At 61.8% G+C, this 20,728-nt stretch overlaps 2 protein-coding genes across 7 annotated transcripts; one reads left to right on the top strand and one right to left on the bottom strand.

Moving 5' to 3' along the window:
• Positions 1-12: 12 nt before the first annotated feature.
• On the top strand, positions 13-4,973 carry FASTK (Fas activated serine/threonine kinase). 5 transcript variants are annotated; one of them, XM_043589933.1, is made up of 11 exons: positions 13-239; positions 1,027-1,449; positions 1,943-2,122; positions 2,249-2,388; positions 2,876-3,089; positions 3,194-3,353; positions 3,587-3,678; positions 3,763-3,898; positions 3,972-4,086; positions 4,188-4,291; positions 4,870-4,973. In XM_043589933.1, exons 1-11 carry the CDS (start codon positions 158-160, stop codon positions 4,877-4,879), a joined length of 1,656 nt encoding a protein of 551 aa, XP_043445868.1. In that variant the 5' UTR covers positions 13-157; the 3' UTR covers positions 4,880-4,973. The 5 variants fall into 5 exon arrangements, with proteins under 5 accessions (XP_043445868.1, XP_043445869.1, XP_043445870.1 ...); XM_043589935.1 differs by having other exon boundaries at positions 34-239; positions 3,587-3,689; positions 3,785-3,898; XM_043589934.1 differs by lacking the exon at positions 4,870-4,973 and having other exon boundaries at positions 4,188-4,295.
• SLC4A2 (solute carrier family 4 member 2) lies at positions 4,495-20,321 on the bottom strand. 2 transcript variants are annotated; one of them, XM_043589928.1, is made up of 23 exons: positions 19,853-20,321; positions 17,508-17,621; positions 15,655-15,820; positions 15,276-15,517; positions 15,077-15,195; positions 13,428-13,660; positions 13,194-13,336; positions 12,007-12,187; positions 9,965-10,100; positions 9,710-9,875; positions 9,443-9,557; positions 9,128-9,312; positions 8,790-9,015; positions 8,431-8,646; positions 8,202-8,350; positions 7,883-8,077; positions 6,763-7,017; positions 6,566-6,655; positions 6,200-6,366; positions 5,560-5,813; positions 5,295-5,464; positions 4,845-5,018; positions 4,495-4,738 (listed from the first exon to the last, which is right to left on the bottom strand). In XM_043589928.1, the coding sequence occupies exons 2-23, from the start codon at positions 17,556-17,558 to the stop codon at positions 4,658-4,660; spliced, it is 3,714 nt and encodes a 1,237-aa protein (XP_043445863.1). In that variant the 5' UTR covers positions 17,559-17,621; positions 19,853-20,321; the 3' UTR covers positions 4,495-4,657. The 2 variants fall into 2 exon arrangements, with proteins under 2 accessions (XP_043445863.1, XP_043445864.1); XM_043589929.1 differs by lacking the exons at positions 17,508-17,621; positions 19,853-20,321 and adding an exon at positions 16,848-16,886.
• Positions 20,322-20,728: the final 407 nt, after the last annotated feature.

Below are 20,728 nucleotides of genomic sequence, written 5' to 3'. Positions count from 1 at the left end.
GGGGGGCGGGGCGCGCGGCGGCCGCGGCGGCCGCGGCGGCGGCGCGCGCAGGGCCTGACGGGAGCCACGTCTGTCCCGGTCTGGGACTGAGCCGCTATTGGCGTCCGGGCCGCGATCCGGGGGCTGCTGGGAAGATGGCGGACTCGGTGGCCCGCCGATGAGGAAGCCGCGGAGGGAGCCCGGCTCCCGGGCCCCGAGACCGACTGAGGGAGCGACCTGCGCGGGGCCTGGGGAGTCATGTAGGGGTGGCATCTGCGGGGCGGGCTGCGGGCGGGCGGCGGGAGTTGGCGTTGGCGACCATGACCACGGTCTGCTGGCGTCCCCGGGCTCGGGTGGGTGTGGGGGTCCCTGACACGGCCGACTCCGCACCTTTGCAAAGCTGCGCGCTCGGGCTCCACGGGCGCCCCGCGAGGTGGGCGCTGCGTTCTCGTTTCACGGGTGAGGAGGCTTGGGCTGAGAGACGAAGCCACTTGTCCAAGGTCATGCCGGTGGTAAGCGGGAGCGCCCAGCATGGAACCCAGGACCGCCGGCTCCGGAGCCCGCGTTCCACCCTCCTCGCCGCTGCCGCCTCCTGCGGGAGGGGGAGGTGGTCGGGAGGGCGTATCGACGGGGCCAGCTGGGCTCCAGGCTGGGCACGACCACTAACCCGATTCGTGACCTCAGGCTTCACTGCCTTTCCTCTCTGGGCCTTGGTTTCTCCACCTGTGAAATCGATGTGGTGCCAGCCCTGCCTACCAACCACCTCACAGGCGTGTGTAGAGGACCAGAGGAGATACGCAATGCATGTGGAATTGCTTTGTAAATATCACTGTGCCGCGTACACCGAAGGTGCCGTTTCAAAGGATGGAAGGAGGCAGAGAGGGGCGGGGTGGGGAAGACTAGAGCAGTCTCCAGGAAGAGTGAACATGAGTCTGGGTTGCTCCGACCCCAGGGCCCTCTGAATTGGGGAGCGAGGTAAGGAGTGAGATAGTGGGTTTTCCTCCCCTTTGGAGAAAACCTCACCCCCTTTTCTGGGCTGCCCCTCAGGGTCTCCAACACCAAACTCCATGCTTCGAGTCCTGCTCTCTGCCCAGGCCTCTGCTGCTCGGCTCTCTGGCCTGCTGCTGCTCCCGCCAGTACAGCCCTGTTGTCTGGGGCCCGGCAAGTGGGGGGACTGGCCTCCTGGAGGAGGCCTCCATGCAGGCCCCGTGCAGGGGCTACAGCGGCTTCTGGAACAGGCGAGGAGCCCTGGGGAGCTGCTGCGCTGGCTGGGCCAGAACCCCACCAAGGTGCGCGCCCATCACTACCCCGTGGCACTTCGTCGTCTGGGCCAGCTCTTGGGGTCTCAGCCACGGCCCCCTCCTGTGGAGCAGGCCACACTACAGGACTTGAGTCAGCTCATCATCCGAAACTGCCCCTCCTTTGATATTCACACCATCCACGTGTGTCTGCACCTTGCAGTCTTACTTGGTGAGGAGGGTGTCTGGGGGTGGGTGGGTGTTAACGGAAGAGTAGAGAAAGAGCATAGAAGACCCGAGATCACTGACAGAATTCACCTCTCAGGCTCTGCCAGGAATGGCGCATACCCTGGCACGCTTGCTGCCCCTCCCGTCTTCACAGCAGACACCAGGAGTCCAGCAGCCTTCGTTCCAGCTTAGCTAGGGTGCCAACCCTGATTCCTTCCAATACAGTGCTCTAGAAAGCCACTATAGCGTGTCACCATTGGCATGAGAGGAGAACTCACTTGCCATCTTTGTATAAGGCCTTCCCCACAGACCGTCCTGATACCATACGTTCACATGGCGTTTCACCTTTCTCCAGTGTTTCCACTTACACTGTAGCAACTCTTCCAGTCCAGAACGTGGAGACGTGAGAGGTTGGGAATTCACCCACTGAACCCCAGGACTGGAGCAGAGCAGCTCTCCGTTACCAGGACTGCCTCCTCTGACCCTCTCCCTCTCAGGCTTCCCATCAGATGGGCCCTTGATGTGTGCCCTGGAGCAGGAGAGAAGGTTCCGCCTCCCTCCGAAGCCACCTCCCTCTCTGCAACCTGTCCTTCGCGGTGGGCAAAGATTGGAAGCTGCTCTGAGCTGCCCTCGTTTCCTGAGGCATCCACGGCAGCATCTCATCCGCAGCCTGGCAGGTGCTGGAGGGGACTAAAGGCAGGTGGCGGGGAGGGACCGAAGAGGAGGCAGGTGGTGGTGTCTGGGCTAAAAGGCGTCGTCCAGATCTGGCCCGAGGGTCCAGCATAATAGGCTGTTTTTCACAGAGGCCAGGCCGGAGGAACTGACACCCCACGTGATGGTGCTCCTGGCCCAGCACCTGGCCCGGCACCGGTTGCGGGAGCCCCAGCTTCTGGAAGCCATTGCCCATTTCCTGGTGGTCCAGGAAATGCAGCTCAGCAGCAAGGTGGGATTACCTCCCGCCCTGCCATGCTCCTCTCCCAGCCCTCCTCAGGCACCTTGTCAGGCCCAGCCCCCTATGCAGCTTGACCGGCTGCTGCTTCCTGCGGCAGACAACCAGCTAGGCTCTCTGCTCTGGCCCCTGGGGGTTCGTCTTTGCTCAGACCCTCTTGGCTTGTCCACCTACCCAGCGTGTATGCCTGGTTCTCTGCAGTTCTCCAAGCACTCGGCGCTGTCTTAGCTTCGTTGAGCCCACTCCTCTAAGTCTTCAGGGCCGGCCCCCACAGCGACGTCTCCTCTACTGGTTTGATTAATCACATGGGGCTCAAGACACTGGTTACGCTGTCAAACTTCTGGTGTGTACGCCGGGGTAGAGGGATCGTTCTGCCTTTACAGAGACAGCAGCTTGCAGGCCAAGCCTCCCTGAGGCTCAGCTTGTGGCGGATACCGGAGAACTGTTTCGTGCGGGGTGAAGGGCTGCTCTTCCTTCACAGGTGGTACAGAAGTTGGTCCTGCCCTTTGGGCGGCTGAACTACTTGCCCCTGGAACAGCAGTTTATGCCCTGCCTTGAGAGGATCCTGGCTCGGGAAGCAGGGGTGGCTCCCCTGGCTACTGTCAACATCTTGATGTCACTGTGCCAGCTGCGGTGCCTGCCCTTCAGGGCCCTGCACTTTGTCTTTTCCCCAGGATTCATCAACCACATCAGTGGTGCGCGGACAGGAGGGCTGGCTGGGTCCCCCAGGGCCAGCGGGCAGGGGCGAGTGGGGGTGGGGCCCCGCAGCCCAGCGAGCCTCCGGCCTGCTTTCCCACAGGCACCCCTCACGCCCTGATTGTGCGGCGCTACCTCTCCCTGCTGGACGCAGCCGTGGAGCTGGAACTTCCAGGATACCGGGGTCCCCGCCTTCCCCGAAGGCAGCAAGTGCCCATCTTCCCCCAGCCACTCATCACTGACCGTGCCCGCTGCAAGTACAGGTGGATGGGGCAGCCTGGGGGAGGGGAGGGGACCAGCCTGCAAGCAGCACAGAGTAGAAGAGCCAGGGGGACCCTGAACTGTCGGTGCTCGTGCGCCCTAAGTGGTCACGGGAGGGGACAGAAATGGGCCTCGGGACACGGAAGGCATTTGCCCAGGTTGGAGAAGCGTGCAGGAGTGATTTAGGAGGAGACTCTCGAGCCTTTCCATATCGGTGTTCCCCCTCCCCTCTCAGTCACAAGGATATAGTGGCGGAGGGGCTGCGCCAGCTGCTGGGGGAAGAGAAGTACCGGCAGGACCTGACTGTGCCTCCAGGCTACTGCACAGGTGAACCCCAGGTGGGGTGGCCCAGCCCGCAGGGATACAGAGCCGTGGCTGGAAGCCAGCGGCCCTTTCTCTTCCTCCCTCCAGACTTCCTGTTGTGTGTCAGCAGCTCTGGTGCCGTGCTGCCCGTGAGGACCCAGGACCCTTTCCTACCATACCCTCCCAGGTCCTGTCCCCAGGGCCAGGCTGCCTCTCAGCCCACGACCCACGACCCGGCCCAAAGGTAAGGGGAGAGGGCGGAGGAGCCTCCCCTGCTTCTGTGGACAGCGCCCTGAGCTATGGTCCGTCCCCTCCAGGGTGGTGCTGATGCTGCGGGAGCGCTGGCATTTCTGCCGCGACGGCCGAGTGCTGCTGGGCTCTCGGGCCCTACGGGAGCGGCACCTGGGCCTGATGGGCTACCAGCTCCTGCCGGTGAGCGGCCCCTGCCTCGCCCCGGGAGAGACTCCACGCCGTCCTTTCTCCCCTCAGCCCACGGGCCCTGTGGGTAACGTGCTGTCCTCCCCCCCCCGCAGCTGCCCTTCGAGGAACTGGAGTCACAGAGAGGCCTGCCCCAGCTCAAGAGCTACCTGAGGCAGAAGCTCCAGGCCTTGGGCCTCCGCTGGGGGCCTGAAGGGGGGTGAGGGGACACACACGGGGCTCAGGATGACCCTCCGATGGGGGGTGGACGATTTGCACTTTGGCTTTCTCTGTTTCGGTTTCTCATTAAAATCCCTTTCCTTCCTCATCTTGCATCTTGTTTCTGGGACAGGGAGCGGGCTGGGTTCCCCCACCTCTTTTCCATCCGTGCCCCCTCCCCATACAGAGACAGAAGGCCAAGGATAGGTGGGGGCCGAAGCACTTTACTGTGGGGGGGGGGGGTGAGGATGGTAAGGGGACTTTAAATTATTCACTTAAATAAAAATGAGGGAGGGGAGGGGGAGAGCACCCCCCAGCCCCTGTTCCCTCTGTCCGTCTGTCCCTCGGCTGTCGGTCCAGGCAGCGGCTACACAGGCATGGGCATCTCATTGTACTCGTCCACACCCTCCCGCTCATCGAACACTGGCTCCGCCTCATTAGCATCCAGCTGTGGGGGTGGAGGGAATCAAGAAGGTGGATCCTGACCTCAAGCTGGAAGGGGACGACCCCAGAGGGCGCCGGCGGGGCTGGTGGGGAGGGGCAGGAGGCCTTACACATTTCATCTCTCGCTCGGTGAAGATTCGGGTGAGCACCACCATGCGGAGCGGCACTGTGAGGATGAGGATAAAGGGGAAGGCCAGGGAGGCGGCTGTGGACATCACCGCCCAGAGCAAGGCCAAGCAGAGCAGCTGCAGGGCTGTGAACAGGTGCATACGGAGGGTCCGAACCTGGGGGTGAGGCGGGAGGAGACACGTGAGCCCAGGCTTCTCCCCGGCCTCGGAGGGCCACCAGGCCCGCCACATTCAGGAGGCCCGCCGCATTCTTCCCTGCACAGGGGTGGGGATGGAAGTGCCTTCCTGGGTGCTTACCAGAGCTGCGTCTGTGCAGACTCAATGGCGGCTGGCCCAAGTGGGCAGATGGGGTGCCGGAGGGTATGACCCCCCCCCCACCCACCACGGACCCAGAGGAGCAGAAGCACGGGGCTCTTCAAAGCGGGCTCTTACCTTCTTGACGTAGGTCACATCTGGGTGGTGTTTGGGGGGCATGAGCAGCAGGTGCAGCCGCTCGTAGAACTGGATCCCGTTAAGGGAGGTAACTCCCATGTACAGAAAAATTCCAAAGAGCACAGCCAAGGGGATCTGCCGGAGCAGGTCCCCAATAACCAAGGAGAGGCCTGGCGGGGGGGCGGAGAGGGAGGAACGGCTGGCACCAGGGCTCCCCATCCTCAGAGACCCCTCTGGGAAGGGCGGGGGCAAGAGGTGGACGTACCCACAAGCAGGGCGACCAGCAGCCCTGTTACCCGCTGCTCCTTGACCTCCTGGATCTTGGGCTTGTCCCCAGGCGCCACGGCCTTGCTCATGACGGTGAGCGCGTTGGCGTGGGTGACGGAGCGGACAGTGGCGGCAGCCAGCCAGGGCAGGCCGAAGAGGGCACAGATGCCTCCCATGGCCACGATAAGCAGCAGGTCCAGGTGGAAGCCGGAGCCCTTCTGCAGCATCCGCTCCTTCTTGGAGATGATCAGCCTGAGTGGGGACAGGCACTCACTGACGCCCTGGGACCGGCTTGGCACAGAGCCGTGTCTTTCCAGAGCATCCAGCCAGTAGCCTCTGTCTGTTTTGGGAAGCTGGTGGTCCCTGCCCATCCCGTCAGGATAAGACCTCTGTCACGGCTGAGCCTTCCCCAGGCCACCCTCCCTGCCCTTCAGGACAGCTTCCGGTCCGTACCGCGCCCATCCCAGCAAACGTCAGTGGAACCTTCTATTGTCTACAAAATAAACTCTAGGGGCCAGCCAGGCATCCTGGGCTCCCCCCACCCAGTCCACCCATTATCTCCCAGCCTGGCTGGGGTTCCCTTCCGTGAATGATGTGGTTCCTGTCCACAGGGCACCCTCCTGGCTGGGACCACTCACGTGGTGATCTGAGTCTCCATGAAAATGAGGATGAAGACCAAGATGGCGGGCAGCAGGCTGGCAACCATCATCCACACGGGGAAGGAGCTGTTCTCCCCCAGAGGGTTGATGACCCAGCCCCGCTTTTCTGGGGCTGTCACGGAGAATCCACTGGGCACGCTCAGCTTCTGCAGGATAGAGGTGGGCCTGGGGGTCGGTGAACCTTGGAGGGAGAGCCCTGAACTGCGACAGGCAGGGTGAATGCCGAGGGCCTGCTGTGGCAGAGGCCTGGTGTGTGCCCAGCTGAGAGGCAGGGGCTGGGCTGGAGAACATCTGGAGCCGGGTGCCAGGCAGCACCCCCTCCCTGCTGCGTGTGCTCCACCTTACCTGGGTATAGGTGTCCTCAATACTGTAATCCACAAGCACCATGATGAGGATCGCGATGGGCACCCCAAAGTCCCCAATCACCCGCCGCACCTGTGGGCAAGCACCGTGCTCAGGCCCCCCGCCTCCCTCCAGCCGTGACTCAGTCACCCTTCCTGGCCCCCCGCTTCCACCTCCCTCCGGCATTTCAGCCCACACACCCGGCCAGGGAAGAACCGGCTGTTCTTGAATTTGCGCAGGAAGAAAGCGATAAAGAAGGTGCCGGCCATGAGCACCAGCGACAGCAGGGCCGTGTTGGGCTGGCCCCGGGGCCTCCCCTGCCCGGCTGGCACAGGTGAGCTCCCATTCCCCAGCCCCAGCGTGGCTCCTGCCCCGTGCCACGTGGTGTTCTCGCCGCTGTCTGCCTCAGAGCTATTGGAGACGGAGCAGCCGTGGAGGGGGTGTTCCTGGAAGATCTGGGGAGAGGACAAAGGACTCCATCAGTGAAACTGGCAAGATTTCTGGGCCTAGATGTATGCTGAGCGGGGCAGACGGGATAGGGGATGGCGGGCCTGGCCTCACAGGGGTTGTCCTGTTGATCAAGAAAATGGCTGAAGTCGCCAGCTGTGAGCAAGGGAAACCGGGCATGAAGAGAGGAGCTCGTCTACTTCGGGCAGCTGTGGACTACAGAGGGGCAGAGTGCAGGGCGCAGAGGACCGCAGTGGCAGTCTCCTAAGCCTGACCCAGGCAAGGGTCTGGTGCCCAAGCCGGGACTCTTTGTCACCTTGGGGGCGTTTCTCTTTTATGCTTCTGGGTTGTTTGCCACTTCAACAAAAGGACGTATTACTTTTGTTATTAAAGCACGTGTGAGTGGGGCGCCTGGGTGGCTCAGTCGGTTGAGTGTCCGACTTCGGCTCAGGTCATGATCTCACGGTCCATGAATTCGGGCCCCGCGGCGGGCTCTGTGCTGACAGCTCGGGGCCTGGAGCCTGCTCCCGATTCTGTGTCTCCCTCCCCTTAGCTCCTCCCCTGCTCACACTCTCTCTCTCAAAAATAAATAAAAAAATAATTAAAAAACCAAAACCAAAAACACGTGGGTTTTTAAGATTGACGTGCAGCTCCAGTATGTGTGTTGGTGGTGACAGGGAGGGTGGCGAGGGGCCAGGAGGAAGAACCAGCCTGTGCTCTGTGGGCTCCTCAGACAGCAGCCCAGGGGAGCTTCAGACAGCCTGGAACCTCACACCCGGAAGCGAGAATCAGAGACGGGCAGGATGTGCCCTGGCTCCCTCTGGTCCCGAGGCCTCACCCCTCCCAGCCCTGTTCTCAGCAGGGCCTGCTCACCTTAATCAGCTTGTAGAAGGTCTCGTAGATGAAGATGAGGGAGATGAGGAAGGCAAAGATCTCCTGGGTGAACCGGGAGACAAAGCGCACCAGGAAGCTCCCCTCCAGGGCCACCATGAGCAGGGCCAGGAGCACCAGCCAGAAGCCGATCCACACGCGGCCCACCAGGTACTCCAGGTTGTTGCTCCTGCAGAACTGGGGGGGCGACCGGTCAGGTCCAGAGCCCGGGGGGCTAACAAGGCGGGCGTGTCGGGGAACAGGAGGGGCAGCTGCGGCGGGGCAGGAAAAGCCAGCCCCCAGATAGCCTGCGGGCCCTTACCGAGAAGAAGGCCTCCTCAAACACCAGCAGGGGCCCGGAAAAGCCGATCACCAGCAGCGGCTGGGCCCCCAGCAGGCAGAAGATCACACCCTGGAGCGCCGTGGACATGATCAGCTCTGACACCCCAATCAGGTCCTGAGTTTTCTCTCCTGGGGTGGCAGGGAGCAGCTCAGGAGCTGGCAACCAGGGCCCTGTGCGTGCCCTGCCCCCACCCGAAGCCTCTCCTTACCCAGCAGCCCCCCGAAGGTGATGGCAGGGGACAGGGCCGCGAAGTAGATGAAGATGACGGCAGCCAGGCACTGGGGGTCAAGCGCATCTCGGAAGTCACTCAGGTAGTGGGGATAGCGGCGCCGCACGTCCCGGATCAGGCCCCCAAAGGGCCGGCCCGTCCGCCGGAGGGGATCGTCTTCGACTGCGCCTGCCGCCTCTACCATCTGCAGGAGCGCTGCAGCCCAGGCCTCCGTCAGGGCGCCCGCCGCGGCCCCTCCGTGCTCACCCCGCTCCTCCACGTACACACGGACCCCAGCCGGAGCCCCCGAGCCCCCGCGGGCAGCCCGCTTCTCGCCCCTGGCCCGCACTGGCCCATACCCTTATCTTGGGCCGACTTGGGCTCCAGTCCCGCCCCCGTGGGCAACAGCCGGCCCTGCTCCTCTCGCTTCTTGAGCATCTGGCGTTGGAAGTGAGCGACGGATCGCAGCAGCTCCTCGCCCTGCACCTCCGAGGGCGGCAGCACCACGCTGCAATCCAGGAAGGCGTTGATGGCGGTCAGCAGGTCCTCCCGCTCGTCTGCCAGGTAGGCTGCCTCGTGGAATTGCTGTCAAAACAGGCCGGGGACCGGTGAGGGCACGGGGCGAGGCCAAGGGGCCCGGAGCCGGGCTGGGAGAGACACCCGGGGGTGTCCCGGCGGGCACTGGCAAGGGCCTGACCTTGTCGGACATGAGGGTAGAGATAGAACGGCCGATCTCGTGGTAGTCCATGTTGGCGCTGCTCGGGCCCAGAAGCAGGAAGAGGAAGCGCACGGGCACGGGTACCTCCAGCACCGCGTCCAGCTCCACGGCCTCCCGCAGCCGCACGAAGGCCATGGTGGGGCGGGAGAGGAACTCCACGCAGCCTAAGGGCACGGTGCCATCACGGGCAGGAGAGGGCACGGGCCGCCCCCCGGCCCCTGGTCCCCAGCCCCAGGGTGGCACCGAGGCAGGCGTGGCCGCCGACACCCCTGTCCCCGAGACTCGCCCACATACCCACAAGGACCACCGTGGCCTCGGCGTTCTCGGGGATCTTCTCCAGGAGCTTCAGTTCGTGCTTGGACTTGGAGCGAGTGATGCCGGCTGGCGGGGCTGGAGGTGGCAGCTCCCGCTGGAAACACGGAAGAACGGAGCTCAGCCCTGCCGGCCCCAGCCCCCACCCCGCCGCCCCACCTGGCGTGTTCACACCGGGCTCGCTCGCAGTCCCTCGGCCAGCCGTGGTGGCTGGGACCTGAACCAGGTAGGGCCACTGTTCCCCCTCACCTCTCGTTCCACCTCTAGCCGAGTCTCGGGAACGCCTCCGATGAGAGGCTCAGTGACATGGGGGTCGCTCTCAGCCCCCTGGCCGTGGTGATGCCCTAGCAGGGAGCCCAGGGAGCCGGCTGAGATGTTTCGAGGGAAGGAGAAGTCCTTCTCATCACTCGGGTGGCTAGAAGAGCAGAGGGCGGTGAAGGAAGGAGAGCGGTGGCCAGGGCAAGGGTCAGGCAGGCAGGGGCAGCAATGGGGGGGGGGTCTCACCTGTGTTTCAGCAGCAGGGCCCGCAGCACGTTGGCTCTGTCTTCAGCCTTGATCTGGTCAGAGATGACCATCTGCTCCACCACCTGGTGGGCCACCCCAGGCAGGGTCTGCTGGTCCAGGTCCAGAAGCACAGCCCCTGGAACAGGATGGCACAGAGGGGCCTTCATTCCCAGGCAAGAAACGCAGCCAGGGGGCGGAAGGGAGAAAGAACCAGGGACAAGGGGCCAGCTAGGTAAGCATGGTCCCAGGAAGGAGCCCTGGCCGAGAAATCAACGAGCAGGGCTCCAGGCCCCAGCCCCGTCACCTCTCTGACCTGTTCCTTCCAGCACTCTCTCCCACAAGAACATCATGGGGCTCAGCAGAGGCCACCGAGGCAGGGCCCTCCCAGAGGCCCCTTCCAAGGAGCGCGCAGCCTCAACTGGGGCGCCCCAGGCCGTCCACTCAGGCAGGGTCACTTTTTTTGTTGTTAGAAAGTTCCTCCTTTCAGCGAGCCCCACGCTGCCTCCCCTAACATCCACTCTAGGGTTCTAGTTCTGCCCTCTGAGCGTGACACACCCCATCTGTGGCCTTGAGTCACCTGAATATGTCACCCTCCGCCCCAAGCTCCTCGACTTCCCCAAGTCCAACAGCTGCTCACAGGACAGTTTCCAGATCTTTCTCCCAGTCACTGCTCTGAACGACTGTTTGATACAGAAATGGAAGTCCTTTCAAAAGCGACCAGGTCATCTGTCAAGGTCACTTGCAGGAACATAGAACCAAAGAACAGACAGAACCAAAGACCCCTGAGCAGCCAAAACGGATTGCAAAGTCCTGTGATAAAGCACCTGCACTGTGGCACCTCATACAAAGCCTGCAAGCCTCGCTCAGAGCCTATTTACTCCTGGTTTTGAAATAATTCTGACAGAAGGTTTCTGAGTCCCCAGCTGCATACAAATAGGCCTTCTGACAGCAACCAGGAGTGACCTCCCCAATAGGAAGGAGCAAACAAAGAGCAGAAATATCAGACCTAGACCTCAAGACTCCTGCATCTCATTTTTTTAGTGAAATTTACATAGCCTGTGGGGCCCCTGACTGGCTCAGTCGGTGTAGCATGTGACTCTTGATCTTGGGGTTGTGAGTTCAAGCCCCACACTGGGTGTAGAGATTACTTAAAAATAAAAATCTTTGAAAAAAAAGAAAAAGAAAATTCACGTAGCCCTATAGATTAGATCATTTCAGAAAAGTTTCCATCAAAATTCTTTAAAAACATGTCAGCATCCCAAACATACCAGCTTCAGTTATCTGAAAACATCACTTAAAGAAGCCATTTGCTAAAAATCCCAGATAACAGAGAGTTGTGTCAATCCTGCCCTGCAATCACCAATGACAGAGCCCAAGAGGTGACAGGCTATATGACATCATGAGAAGAGAAGGCTCTGTCCTGAGCTCTGGTAACATCATACACTGTGCTGGTTAAGACAAATTTGGGGGGGGGGGGGGCGGGAGTATGCTTGACTGGCTCAGTCGGTTAAGCATTTGATTAGGTCGTGATCTCACAGTTTGTGAGTTTGAGCCCCACGTCGGGGTCTGTGCTAACAGCTCAGAGCCTGGAGCTTGATTTGGATCGTGTGTCTCCCTCTCTCTCTCTGCCCCTCCCCTGCTTGTGCTCTGTCTCCCTCTCTGTCTCAAAAATAAATAAACATTTGGGGCACCTGGGTGGCTCAACTGGTTAAGCATCCGACTCTCGATTTTGGCTCAGCTCATGATCTCGCAGTCCATGAGATCGAGCCCCACATCGGGCTCCACACTGACGGTGCAGAGCCTGCTTGGGATCCTTTCTCTCTGCCCCTCCCGCCCTCGCGCTCGCTCTCTCAAATTACATACGCTTAAAAAGATATTTTAAAAAATAACACGCCGCAACTAAAAAATAATAAAAATAAATAAGTAAACAACCATTAGGAAAAAAAAGAGATAAATTTGTGGGTTTCTGGTCCTCAGAGAACAGGCTCAGTCAACAAGATTTACCTGGGATGAGGATGGGGCGGGGGGGCAGGGCAGGTTACCATGGGCCAGGGTCCGGCGGAGCTCGAGGAGGCTGCGGAAGGACAGGGAGGCCACGTGGGGCTTCCCCCAGCGCTCCGTCTCCTCCTCCACATCCTCCTCAAATTTGATCCAGCGCGCTGTCTCCCGCCACTGGGGCTCCTGGTTTTTGTCCAGCAGCAACTCATTGAGCTCCACAAATACCTTGGGATAAGATAAAAGGGCACGACAAGGTCAGAGCCGGCGGAGCCCAGGGGCTGTTCTCCAAGACAACCAGTGTCAGGGTGGGCGTGTGACCCGGCACGGGGCATGGCACGCGGGCACGGAGGTACATAGGTACGGAGTTCCCTCCTCTGTAAAACGGGAGTAGGAATACCCACCTCAAAGGCCTGTTATGAGGATCCAAAGAAAAAGTACACAAAACGCTCGGCACCGTACGTGACGTAGTAAATGCTTGATGAACGGTCACCACCCATGCCCCCCGACACTGGAGTGTCCTATGCTTCCACGTCTACACGTTCAAGAACTGACCAAACTGACTGAGAACCACAGAAGAGCAGTCACTGCTGAGGGCACTGAGCAGAGGCGTGAAGGAACCGAGTGCGGAAAACGCTCTGTGTCCAGGGAGAGTTAGCCAGGTGTTTCCGTGTGCAAAAAAAAAAAAATCACCAAGCTGTACGCTCAGCCCCAGCGCACCTCCCTGTATGCTGTGAGACCTCAATAAAAAGGTCAAAAAAAAAAAAAAAATCCACCGGAAGGGGTAGGGTTCAAGACCAGAGCCCTGGAGCCTAACATGGACAGCGTCACTAAGTAACAGTGATCCTGGCCAGTCGCTGCCCCTGACTGATGGCTCGTGCCAGCTGGGCTGTCATCTTCACAGGTGTGGAAGGCCCAAATGAGCACAGGTGACTGGATTCCGAAAAATGACGCGTACGGCTCTACAGAGCCACCTCTGGCCCAAAGGGTCCTCAAGCTCCTCACTGCCAGCTGCCAGGAAACGGCCACGATATAGAAAAGAACAGGGTCTAAGACGTGAAACAGAATCTTAACACCCAACTCAACAACGTCAAGGATTCTTGTGCAGTGTACAAGCCTCACAACTGCAGATGGCAGTCCTGGAGTTTGAAATTATTGCTGGGGTGAGGGCGGGGGGCGGCTGTGGGAAGAAGGACAGGTTGATGACAGAAGAGCATGAAGTAGAGAACAGTACCTCGTGAGGCTTGTGGGGAGCCCGGGGCCGGGTCCGAGGCGTGGGGCCAGGCTCTCGCCCTTCCCGGCCACCCTGCCCAGACGCTTTGGCATTCTTCCGCACCAAGTGCCGACGCACTCCAGGAACGTCCTCGAACCGGTGGCCTGCGGGAGGCAGAGGAACGGTGTCGGGCTCCCCCTTTCTCTTACGCCCCGTTCCCACCAGCATGGGGCATGGCCCGCGCCCAGCACTCACTCTTCATGAGGTCTAGGTCAGCGGTGGCCAGCGTCTGGGCCTCACTCTCGTCTGTGGGGACTCGGGGGAGCAGAGCCTGCTCAGCCCCAGTCATGCTTCCAATACGCCTCCTCTCCTGCAGGTTGTAGCTTCGGTGCCCAGGCTGCGCTTTGGGCTGGGGGCGCCCGGAAGCTCCCCCGTCATCACCTCCTGCCGCGCCACTGGCTACAGCCGCCACCTCTTCCGCCGGGGCTCTGGACCGACAGAGCAGCCGTGAGCGGGAGTCACGCAGCAGGATCCTGGGAAGGGGACTCCAACCAGACCCCCTGCTCCTGCTCCCCGCTCTTGGTGGGTGTGGGCGTGGAAGAGTGAAGATCCCAGGAACGGATGCAGCATTTAAATCTGGCCCTACCCTCTCCTGGCTGTGCTGCCGGAGCAATCACACCGGCTCCCTCCAAACATAAACTGCTCAGCAGCAAAAGAGAGCTGGGGCCAGCCTCCTGGGGTGTGGGGCAAGGTGGTGCCGGGAAACGCACCCTAGTACAGCGCCCCCCGCCCCCACCAAGCACACCCCTCGCCATGGACCCAAAGAGGGTCACGCGTCCAAGTTCCTAACCAAATGGAGTCAAGTACGTAAGAACGGGCCTTTACAAGTATAGACGGCTCCCTGGAGGTCATGAGAACACAAACGCCTTGTCCTTACAGGTGCCAGCTTCTGCTCCTGTCCCCCAAATCAGGATGCCCCCTTCCTCTCTACCACTGCCAGGGAGCCCAAGCCCTGCCACGTCATCCTAAGCGGCTCCTCCCCAGCCCCGAGCCCAGGTCCCGAACGAGGCCCTCCCAACAGGCTTTCTCCCCCAGTATCCACCCACCCCTCGCCCCCGGGCTCTCGGTTCTGTCTGCACCCCTGCCCACAAATCTGACCTACTTTTCCAACACTACGCTCTCTCTGAGGCTCCTCTGCCTCCCACCGGCCCCTGGGCTGCCCGCCAGCTTGTGCCCCCGTGCACACGGCCCATGTGCTGCCTGCAGCCTCAGAGAGTCGTGGAGCATGCCCTTCTGTTCCCCGCAGCCCTTCACACTGCCTGGCACCCAGAAAACAACAGGTCCGTGATAGTGGTGACCTTGAGACCCAGGGCAAAGTGGTTTCCTCCAACAAGCCTTTTCGGGCTGACACCCCCAAACTCCAATCCCCCGCTGATACCGCCTAAATCTGCCCTGCAGCACAGTAACTTTTCTGGTGCCACTTCCCAGGAGCGAAAGGGGCTTCTCCTCGTCTTCTCGCATCTTTGGAGCCCCAGGGGATACTCGGAGGTTACGGATCCAACCCCTGATCCAGTGCTCGCTGCTCTACCTGAAGCCACAGGTGCAGGAGACGCGGGTGGGGGGTGGGGGGCGGCCTTAGCCTGCACACCTGTTCTGTGCCAGGCCAACCCACACTTAGCTTTTTCATTCACACCACCCTTCGATTCCTGCAACCGCCTTGCGAGAGAGGTTCTATTCTTCTGCACACGGAAAGGCTGAGGCTGAGAGAGGTCGTACTTGCCCAAAGGGGCAGGGCTGGGATTTGAGCCCCCAGTCTGAGGATCCTGAGGCTCGTGCTTTTTTCTTTTTTTTTTTCCTACATCACGTCACTGACATCGGGAGGGTAAGTCTCTGGGGACACTTACCCAGTCTGGGCCCCTCTGCTGGCCCGGGGAGCCCCCTCCTGGTGGGGCAGCGGTGGAGGAGGGGATGGACTGGTCCTCTCTGCCTTCCGGTCGGGGCCTTCATCCTCCTGGAGAAAGAACTGGAACAGGAATCCATGAGGGCAGGTGAGGCCAGGCTAGGGATCCCGGAGGCACCCCCAGGAGCCCTGCCCCCACTCACCTGAACCGAAGAGGGTGTGGAGGCAGGGGACGGTTGGGTAAGTGCCCGGGGCCCCTCGGCCTCACTGGCCTCATCCTCATCTTCCTCCCCCTCTTCAATGGTGGGGGTCTCCCCGGTAGGGGAGGCTCCAGGGCGCCTGCGAGGCTTCCTTCCCAGGCCCTGGGGGGTCTTGCGGCGGCGGGCGTCCGGAGGCAAGTGGGCAGACAGCGGGTGATGGATGTGGTGGGAGGACTGGCGGTGGTCTACAGGGAGGAGGGGGCCAGGATGCAGGCGAGGCGCAGCATCCCTCCCCTCCCCCGCCGCCCTGGTTCCTCCCACTAGGCCCCCCAGCCCCTCCCCTGCTGGACAGTCGAGCCCAGTGCCCCCGCTGCCCCCTCACATTCAAAGTCTTCCTCCCCATAGCTGCGGCCTGGCTCCTCTCCTCCTCGAGACCCAGCCTCCTGCAGGATCTCCTCAAACCGCTCCACACCCAGAGTTCGGTGGAGTTCATCCTCCTCCTGCTCGGGGAACCCAGGCGCTGCAGAGCCCAAGCTCTCTGGCTCTGGCTGTGGGGAAGAAGGGGTGGAGAGGACACAAGGGGGCTCACCAAGGGTCGTACCCTGAAACCCCACCCTGTGCTGAGCTGGGGATCCAGGACCCCCCCACCAGCAGCCTTCCCCTCAAAGGCCAGGGCTATCCGCGCCTGGCACGTGTGCCTGTGCCCGTTCCGGTCCGTTCTAGGGCAGGTGCAGAATCCTGTGGATCCAGCCCCGAGGTAGGGCAGGGCGTGTGAACTGGCCAGTTCACATGGCTGCTGGTGAACAAATCCCCTCTGGCTGGAGAACAACTATTGAGCCTGAAAAGTAACTTCTGGAGGTGCCCAAGCTGACTGGCCGGGACTCTTCTGAGTCAAAGTGAAACCAAGCCCCTGGATAGGAATGCAGCGCTTCACCTTGTAAGGAATTCCCCCCCCCCCCACACCAACCCCAGCGGCACCCCACCGAGCCCAGGGCCCCTCAGCCGGCTCCTAGCCCCGCCTCTCACCCCCTCCCCCACCTGAGTCATACTGCAGGAGAGGAGCAGCGGACTGCGGTGGCGGCGATGCTTTGGAGAGCTCAGCCTAGCTAAGCAGCCTGCTGCCTAGCCACAGTCTTTGTCCAGCCCCCACCACCCCTGCCAGTCTCAGCTCCAAGCACCGCCAAATATTTGCTCTAGAGCTTCTGGACCTCAAGGGCATCGGGATCTCCAAGGGCGGGGTATGGAGCCCCCTCCGTGGCGGTGCCAGTGGCCAGAGCAAGGGGAGGAGGACTAAGAAGAAGGCGGGTCCTGGAGAGACACCGAGGTGGGGACAGGAGCAGCAGGGAGTGGCAGGGATACTGGATACAATATACAGGGGTCGGGGGGGGGCTTGCTCCCCGCCCCCCACCCCCGCCCCGCCACCGCCCATCTCGGCAGCTCTAGCCCGTTCCCCAAGCGCCGGGCTCCACTCTCACCAGAATTAGCAGCAGGAGGAAGGCGGCAGGAGGTGGCTGAAGCGAGTGAGCACAGGGAGCTACCCAGGGTGGGAACAGGGGGGTCAAGAGCCCCTCGCACCTGAGGCCGCAGGAGGAAGTCCATGGCAGGCAGGGGTGAACTCGGGAAGGAGAGGGAGGGGACCTGCCCGTGCCCCTTCCCAGTCACGTGCCCTGCTGGGCCAGATGACCAATAAGGGGCTGATTATGGCACTTGGGGTTAATCATTACACTCCTCAGGAAAATCAGGAGGGGGCCACGTGGGGCGATGGCCACGTGGGGCGGGGCAGGGCGGGCCTGGGTGGCACGTGGGGCCAGGGGCGGGGCTGTTGCTGCAAACTGCCCAGAACCACTGTGCTAGGGCGCTACTGCCTCTAAAGCTGGGTCAGAGGGGGTCGCCAGGTTACAGACCCAGGGTCCCCAAAGTTCCTCTCTCTCTGAGGCTAAAGAACCTCCCAGGTCTTCAGGAGACAGGCTCCACTCCCTCCATGGGACTGGAAGTAGCATGATCCCCCTCCAACCAATACGCATCCCAGACCCCAGAGACCCCGATAAGGCCAGGGGAGGGATGGAAGCGCCCCTCCCCAATCCATCAGAGGCTCCCCTTCCTCCAGAGTCTGCCTACACACACACACGCACACGCACACACAGACACACACGCACACACCCGTTTGATGTGGACCCTCCGTCAGAGCACCTGTGGCCGTGGGAGGAGCGGTGAGGTGGGCTGGGCAATACTCACAGTACAGAAAGAATCTGCGCCCGAGGCGGGGCGCCGGGGGGCGCTGCTCATGGCCAAATCTTAGCCCTTTTCACTGTCACTGCGGCTTTCAGGGCAACAAGGCGGCGGCATAACCTGAGCAGGGGGAGAGGACCGATCACGTGAGAGCAGGCCTCCAGGCAGAAGTGCCCTGGCCTTGCTCAGCCCCCCAACATACACCCCGCCCGGGGAGGGGGGGGAAACAGGTCTCAGGGATTTCCCGCCAGCTGGCACTGACCGGTCTCCCTGCGGCTCGGGATCCTCTAGACTAGGAAGGGTTTTAGGGTGGCCCTTAGAAGCCGGAGGGCAAAGAAAAAAGTTACTTATAGGAAGAAATGAGAAAAACAGAGAGGAGAGGACTGAGGCCAAGGAGGCCACAAAGGGCCAAGTGACTAAGGGAGTCCAGGCCCAGACCTCCAGAGAAGGCAGCAGAAATCAGGGTGGGGAGTGGAGGAGAGAGGGGGAGAAAAGACAGGCTGAAAAGGCAGAATCAGGAGCAGTGACTGGTGGCACCCGATGGGGGCTGACCAGGCAAAGAGTATCCTGGGGAGAGGCAGACACCCCGTGGAGCAGAGTGGGGAGAAGGAAAAGGAGAGACTGGAGGGAGCCCCAAACAGCAAGCAAGGGGGTGGCAGAGACACCAGACCCAGGGCTGGGAGGAGACACAGGACTGTGCCCCCTCCCCTGATGAAGTTGCTCCCTGGGGGGAGGGGCAGGAGCCCAACTCCACTCACTCAGTGGGAGGGAGGAAGGGAAGACAGCGGGCAGCGGGCACTGGCAGGACTGAGCTTTATAATGGGGGAGGGGCACGTGACGGACTGGGAAGAGGGTGGGCACAGAAACCCTGAGGTTCTGCCCTAAGGGGCAGTCTTGATCCCTCCCCTCCCCTAGGCGGGAGCCAGGAAAATATGAGTGTCAGGGCTGACGCCCTCCTGACTGTGACTGTAGGGGTGTCTGGGGAGGGCACTGTGTGTGGTGGGGAAGCAGAACAGTTGTGGTTAAGGAACCTGACCAGTGCAAACCAGGGTACTCATTCCTAGTGGGGGAGGCAGGGGTGGGGGGGCACTCAAGGTTCTCCAAAGTAAAGTACTTAATAAGTTCCCCAGTGTGTTGTTGGGGGCGGCGGGGGGGGGGGGGGGGAAGGGGACACAGTGTCCCACTTAGGGCAATCTCGGCATAAGACAGGTCAGCGGAGGGTCAAACAATATACATCTGGGGGGTCAGTCCAGGGTGGGGAGCCGGGAGCAACACATTCTTGGCAAGCACTCCCACTCAGCTGACGCTCTCTTCACCTCCCCCTAGCAGGCCTTCAGCCAGATCACGTCTGGTGTGGGGGAGAGGGGCACAGGGAGGCCCCCCCACCCCCGCCTGAGAAGGGCGTGTGGTGTCTTGGGCACCTGCAGGTGCCCCACTCCCACTTCCAGGCTGTGCCCTCAGTGTACTCCTCCACCCCCCGCCCCCCACCCCCTCCCCGCCCTCCCAGAACACAAAGCAGCTTCTGTCCAGAGCATCGGTGCCGATAATCCGGGGTGGGGGCACATTCCGGGACCAGCCCCGACCGGCCCGGAGGATTAGCATCTCCCCCACCCCTGCCCAAGGGATTAGCACCCCGGACCCCCACTTGGGCATTAACCACCCCCCAAGTGAACTCGCACATTCCACAGCTCTTCGACGTGTGGCTGGTGGGGGTGGGGTGGGGGCGGAGGGAGGAGGATAAAGTGGATTTCAGGCAGCGCCGCCCCCACACTCAGCACCGGCTCCCCACCCAGACAAGCCAGCCCCCCCCCCCCCCCCCCCCCAGTCAGGTCCAACTCTCCAGGCTCATCTTTCCCATCTCCACCCAGGTGCTCCCTCTTCTGCCTGACCCCTTGTCCTGACCTGACCCGACACCCCCTCCCTTCCCAGCTCCGCCTCCTAACCCGGAGGTCGGGGGTAGCGGCCTGGGGCGACCCCCAGGCTAAGGCACCCTGGACGGGCCTTAAGAATAGAGCAGGGGGTCTTAGGGAGGGGGTATCGTCTGGAGCTCGCCCAGGAATTGGGAAGGCCGGCGGCGCCTCCCAGAGACTACCCTCTCCTGGTGGCAGGGGGCGCGGCACCCTCGATTTAGGTTAACTCTAAAAAACGGACCCCAGATCCCGCTCCCGACCCACACTCCGCGCGCCTCCGCATCCTTCTCCCCAAGACCTCGCTTCCCCGCGCCCCAGTCTCCGCCCCTTCCTCCACTTCCACTCCCTCCCTGCTCTGAGTCCCGAGTTCCCCCCTTTCCTTCCCCCTCCCTTCCTCCCTCCGCGGCCCTGGCCCTCCTCCGCCGCCACCTCTCCGCTTACCCGCTTGCTCTGGACTTCGTGCCCCGGGGGTCTCGGGGTCTCTCCCCCTTCTCCGGAGCCCTCGCGCGCTCCCGACGACTCCCTAGTGCCCACCTCGGGGCGCACCCCCGCCGCTCCCAACTTCTCCCAACTCAACTTTCCCCCGCGCCGCGGGCAGGCCAGCCCCCTGCGTGCGCGCCCCCCCGGCGCACCGTGCGCGGCCCCGCCGCAGCGGGTAGGGAGGCGGGGAGCCGGGGCCGAGACCCGGGACGGAGGCGCGCTTCCAGACACCGCCCCGCGCTGGGAGCCCGGCGCCCCAGCGGCCACCCTCTCTCCTTCGGCTCAGTCCCGTGAGGCCGCCGCCCGGGCTTCCCGGCACGGGACTTGAGCACCCTGAGGACGCCGTCTCTTGGCCGCATTAGGCACCTCGGGGCGGAAGGGAGCCCGCCTTACGCTGGGGATCCCAGGCAGGAAAACGGCGACACAAAAATGATCGGGAAATTCCGGGCGGAGGAACTTGAAATAGAATGCATCGGAGTCAAGATTCTCCCCCTACCACCCCCCTCACCACCCCCTCCCCAGTAATCCCCACTGCCTCCAAGAAAGGCCGCGTCTTTGCCTGGGGGACGGGAGGGGGTTGGCGATAGGGGTGATTGCTGCTGGAGGTTGGATTCCTATTACCCTGAGCTGACCTAGACTTTTCGAACCGGGTACTTGTGCCTCCGAGAGATTTCCCTGTGGCGACCTCCCTCCTCGAACCCTATTATAATCATCCCCTGCCATTAAAGATCGCTCTGTGTATTTCTGGTTTTCTCAACTCGATGATAAATTCTTCCAGAGGAGGAGTATACTTTTCTTTTTAAATTTTTTATATTTTTTAGTATGCCACCAGGTGAA

This window comes from Prionailurus bengalensis, chromosome A2 (genome assembly GCF_016509475.1).
Source record: "Prionailurus bengalensis isolate Pbe53 chromosome A2, Fcat_Pben_1.1_paternal_pri, whole genome shotgun sequence".
Lineage (NCBI taxonomy): Eukaryota > Metazoa > Chordata > Mammalia > Carnivora > Felidae > Prionailurus > Prionailurus bengalensis.
Note: the sequence above shows the minus strand (reverse complement) of the source record. Positions and strands in the feature narration are given on the sequence as shown.

Excerpts from the sequence above, each read along its gene's own strand:
- FASTK (XM_043589931.1), top strand. The coding sequence starts at position 158 with ATGAGGAAGCCGCGGAGGGAGCCCGGCTCCCGGGCCCCGAGACCGACT. Across the intron at positions 1,450-1,942 it reads GCACCTTGCAGTCTTACTTG|GCTTCCCATCAGATGGGCCC; the intron begins GTGAGGAGGGTG and ends TCTCCCTCTCAG. Across the intron at positions 2,389-2,875 it reads AAATGCAGCTCAGCAGCAAG|GTGGTACAGAAGTTGGTCCT; the intron begins GTGGGATTACCT and ends CTTCCTTCACAG.
- SLC4A2 (XM_043589928.1), bottom strand. The coding sequence starts at position 17,558 with ATGAGCAGCGCCCCCCGGCGCCCCGCCTCGGGCGCAGATTCTTTCTGT. Across the intron at positions 15,518-15,654 it reads TGGGGAGGAAGACTTTGAAT|ACCACCGCCAGTCCTCCCAC; the intron begins GTGAGGGGGCAG and ends TCCTCCCTGTAG. Across the intron at positions 8,647-8,789 it reads CAAGTCGGCCCAAGATAAGG|CGCTCCTGCAGATGGTAGAG; the intron begins GTATGGGCCAGT and ends CCTGGGCTGCAG.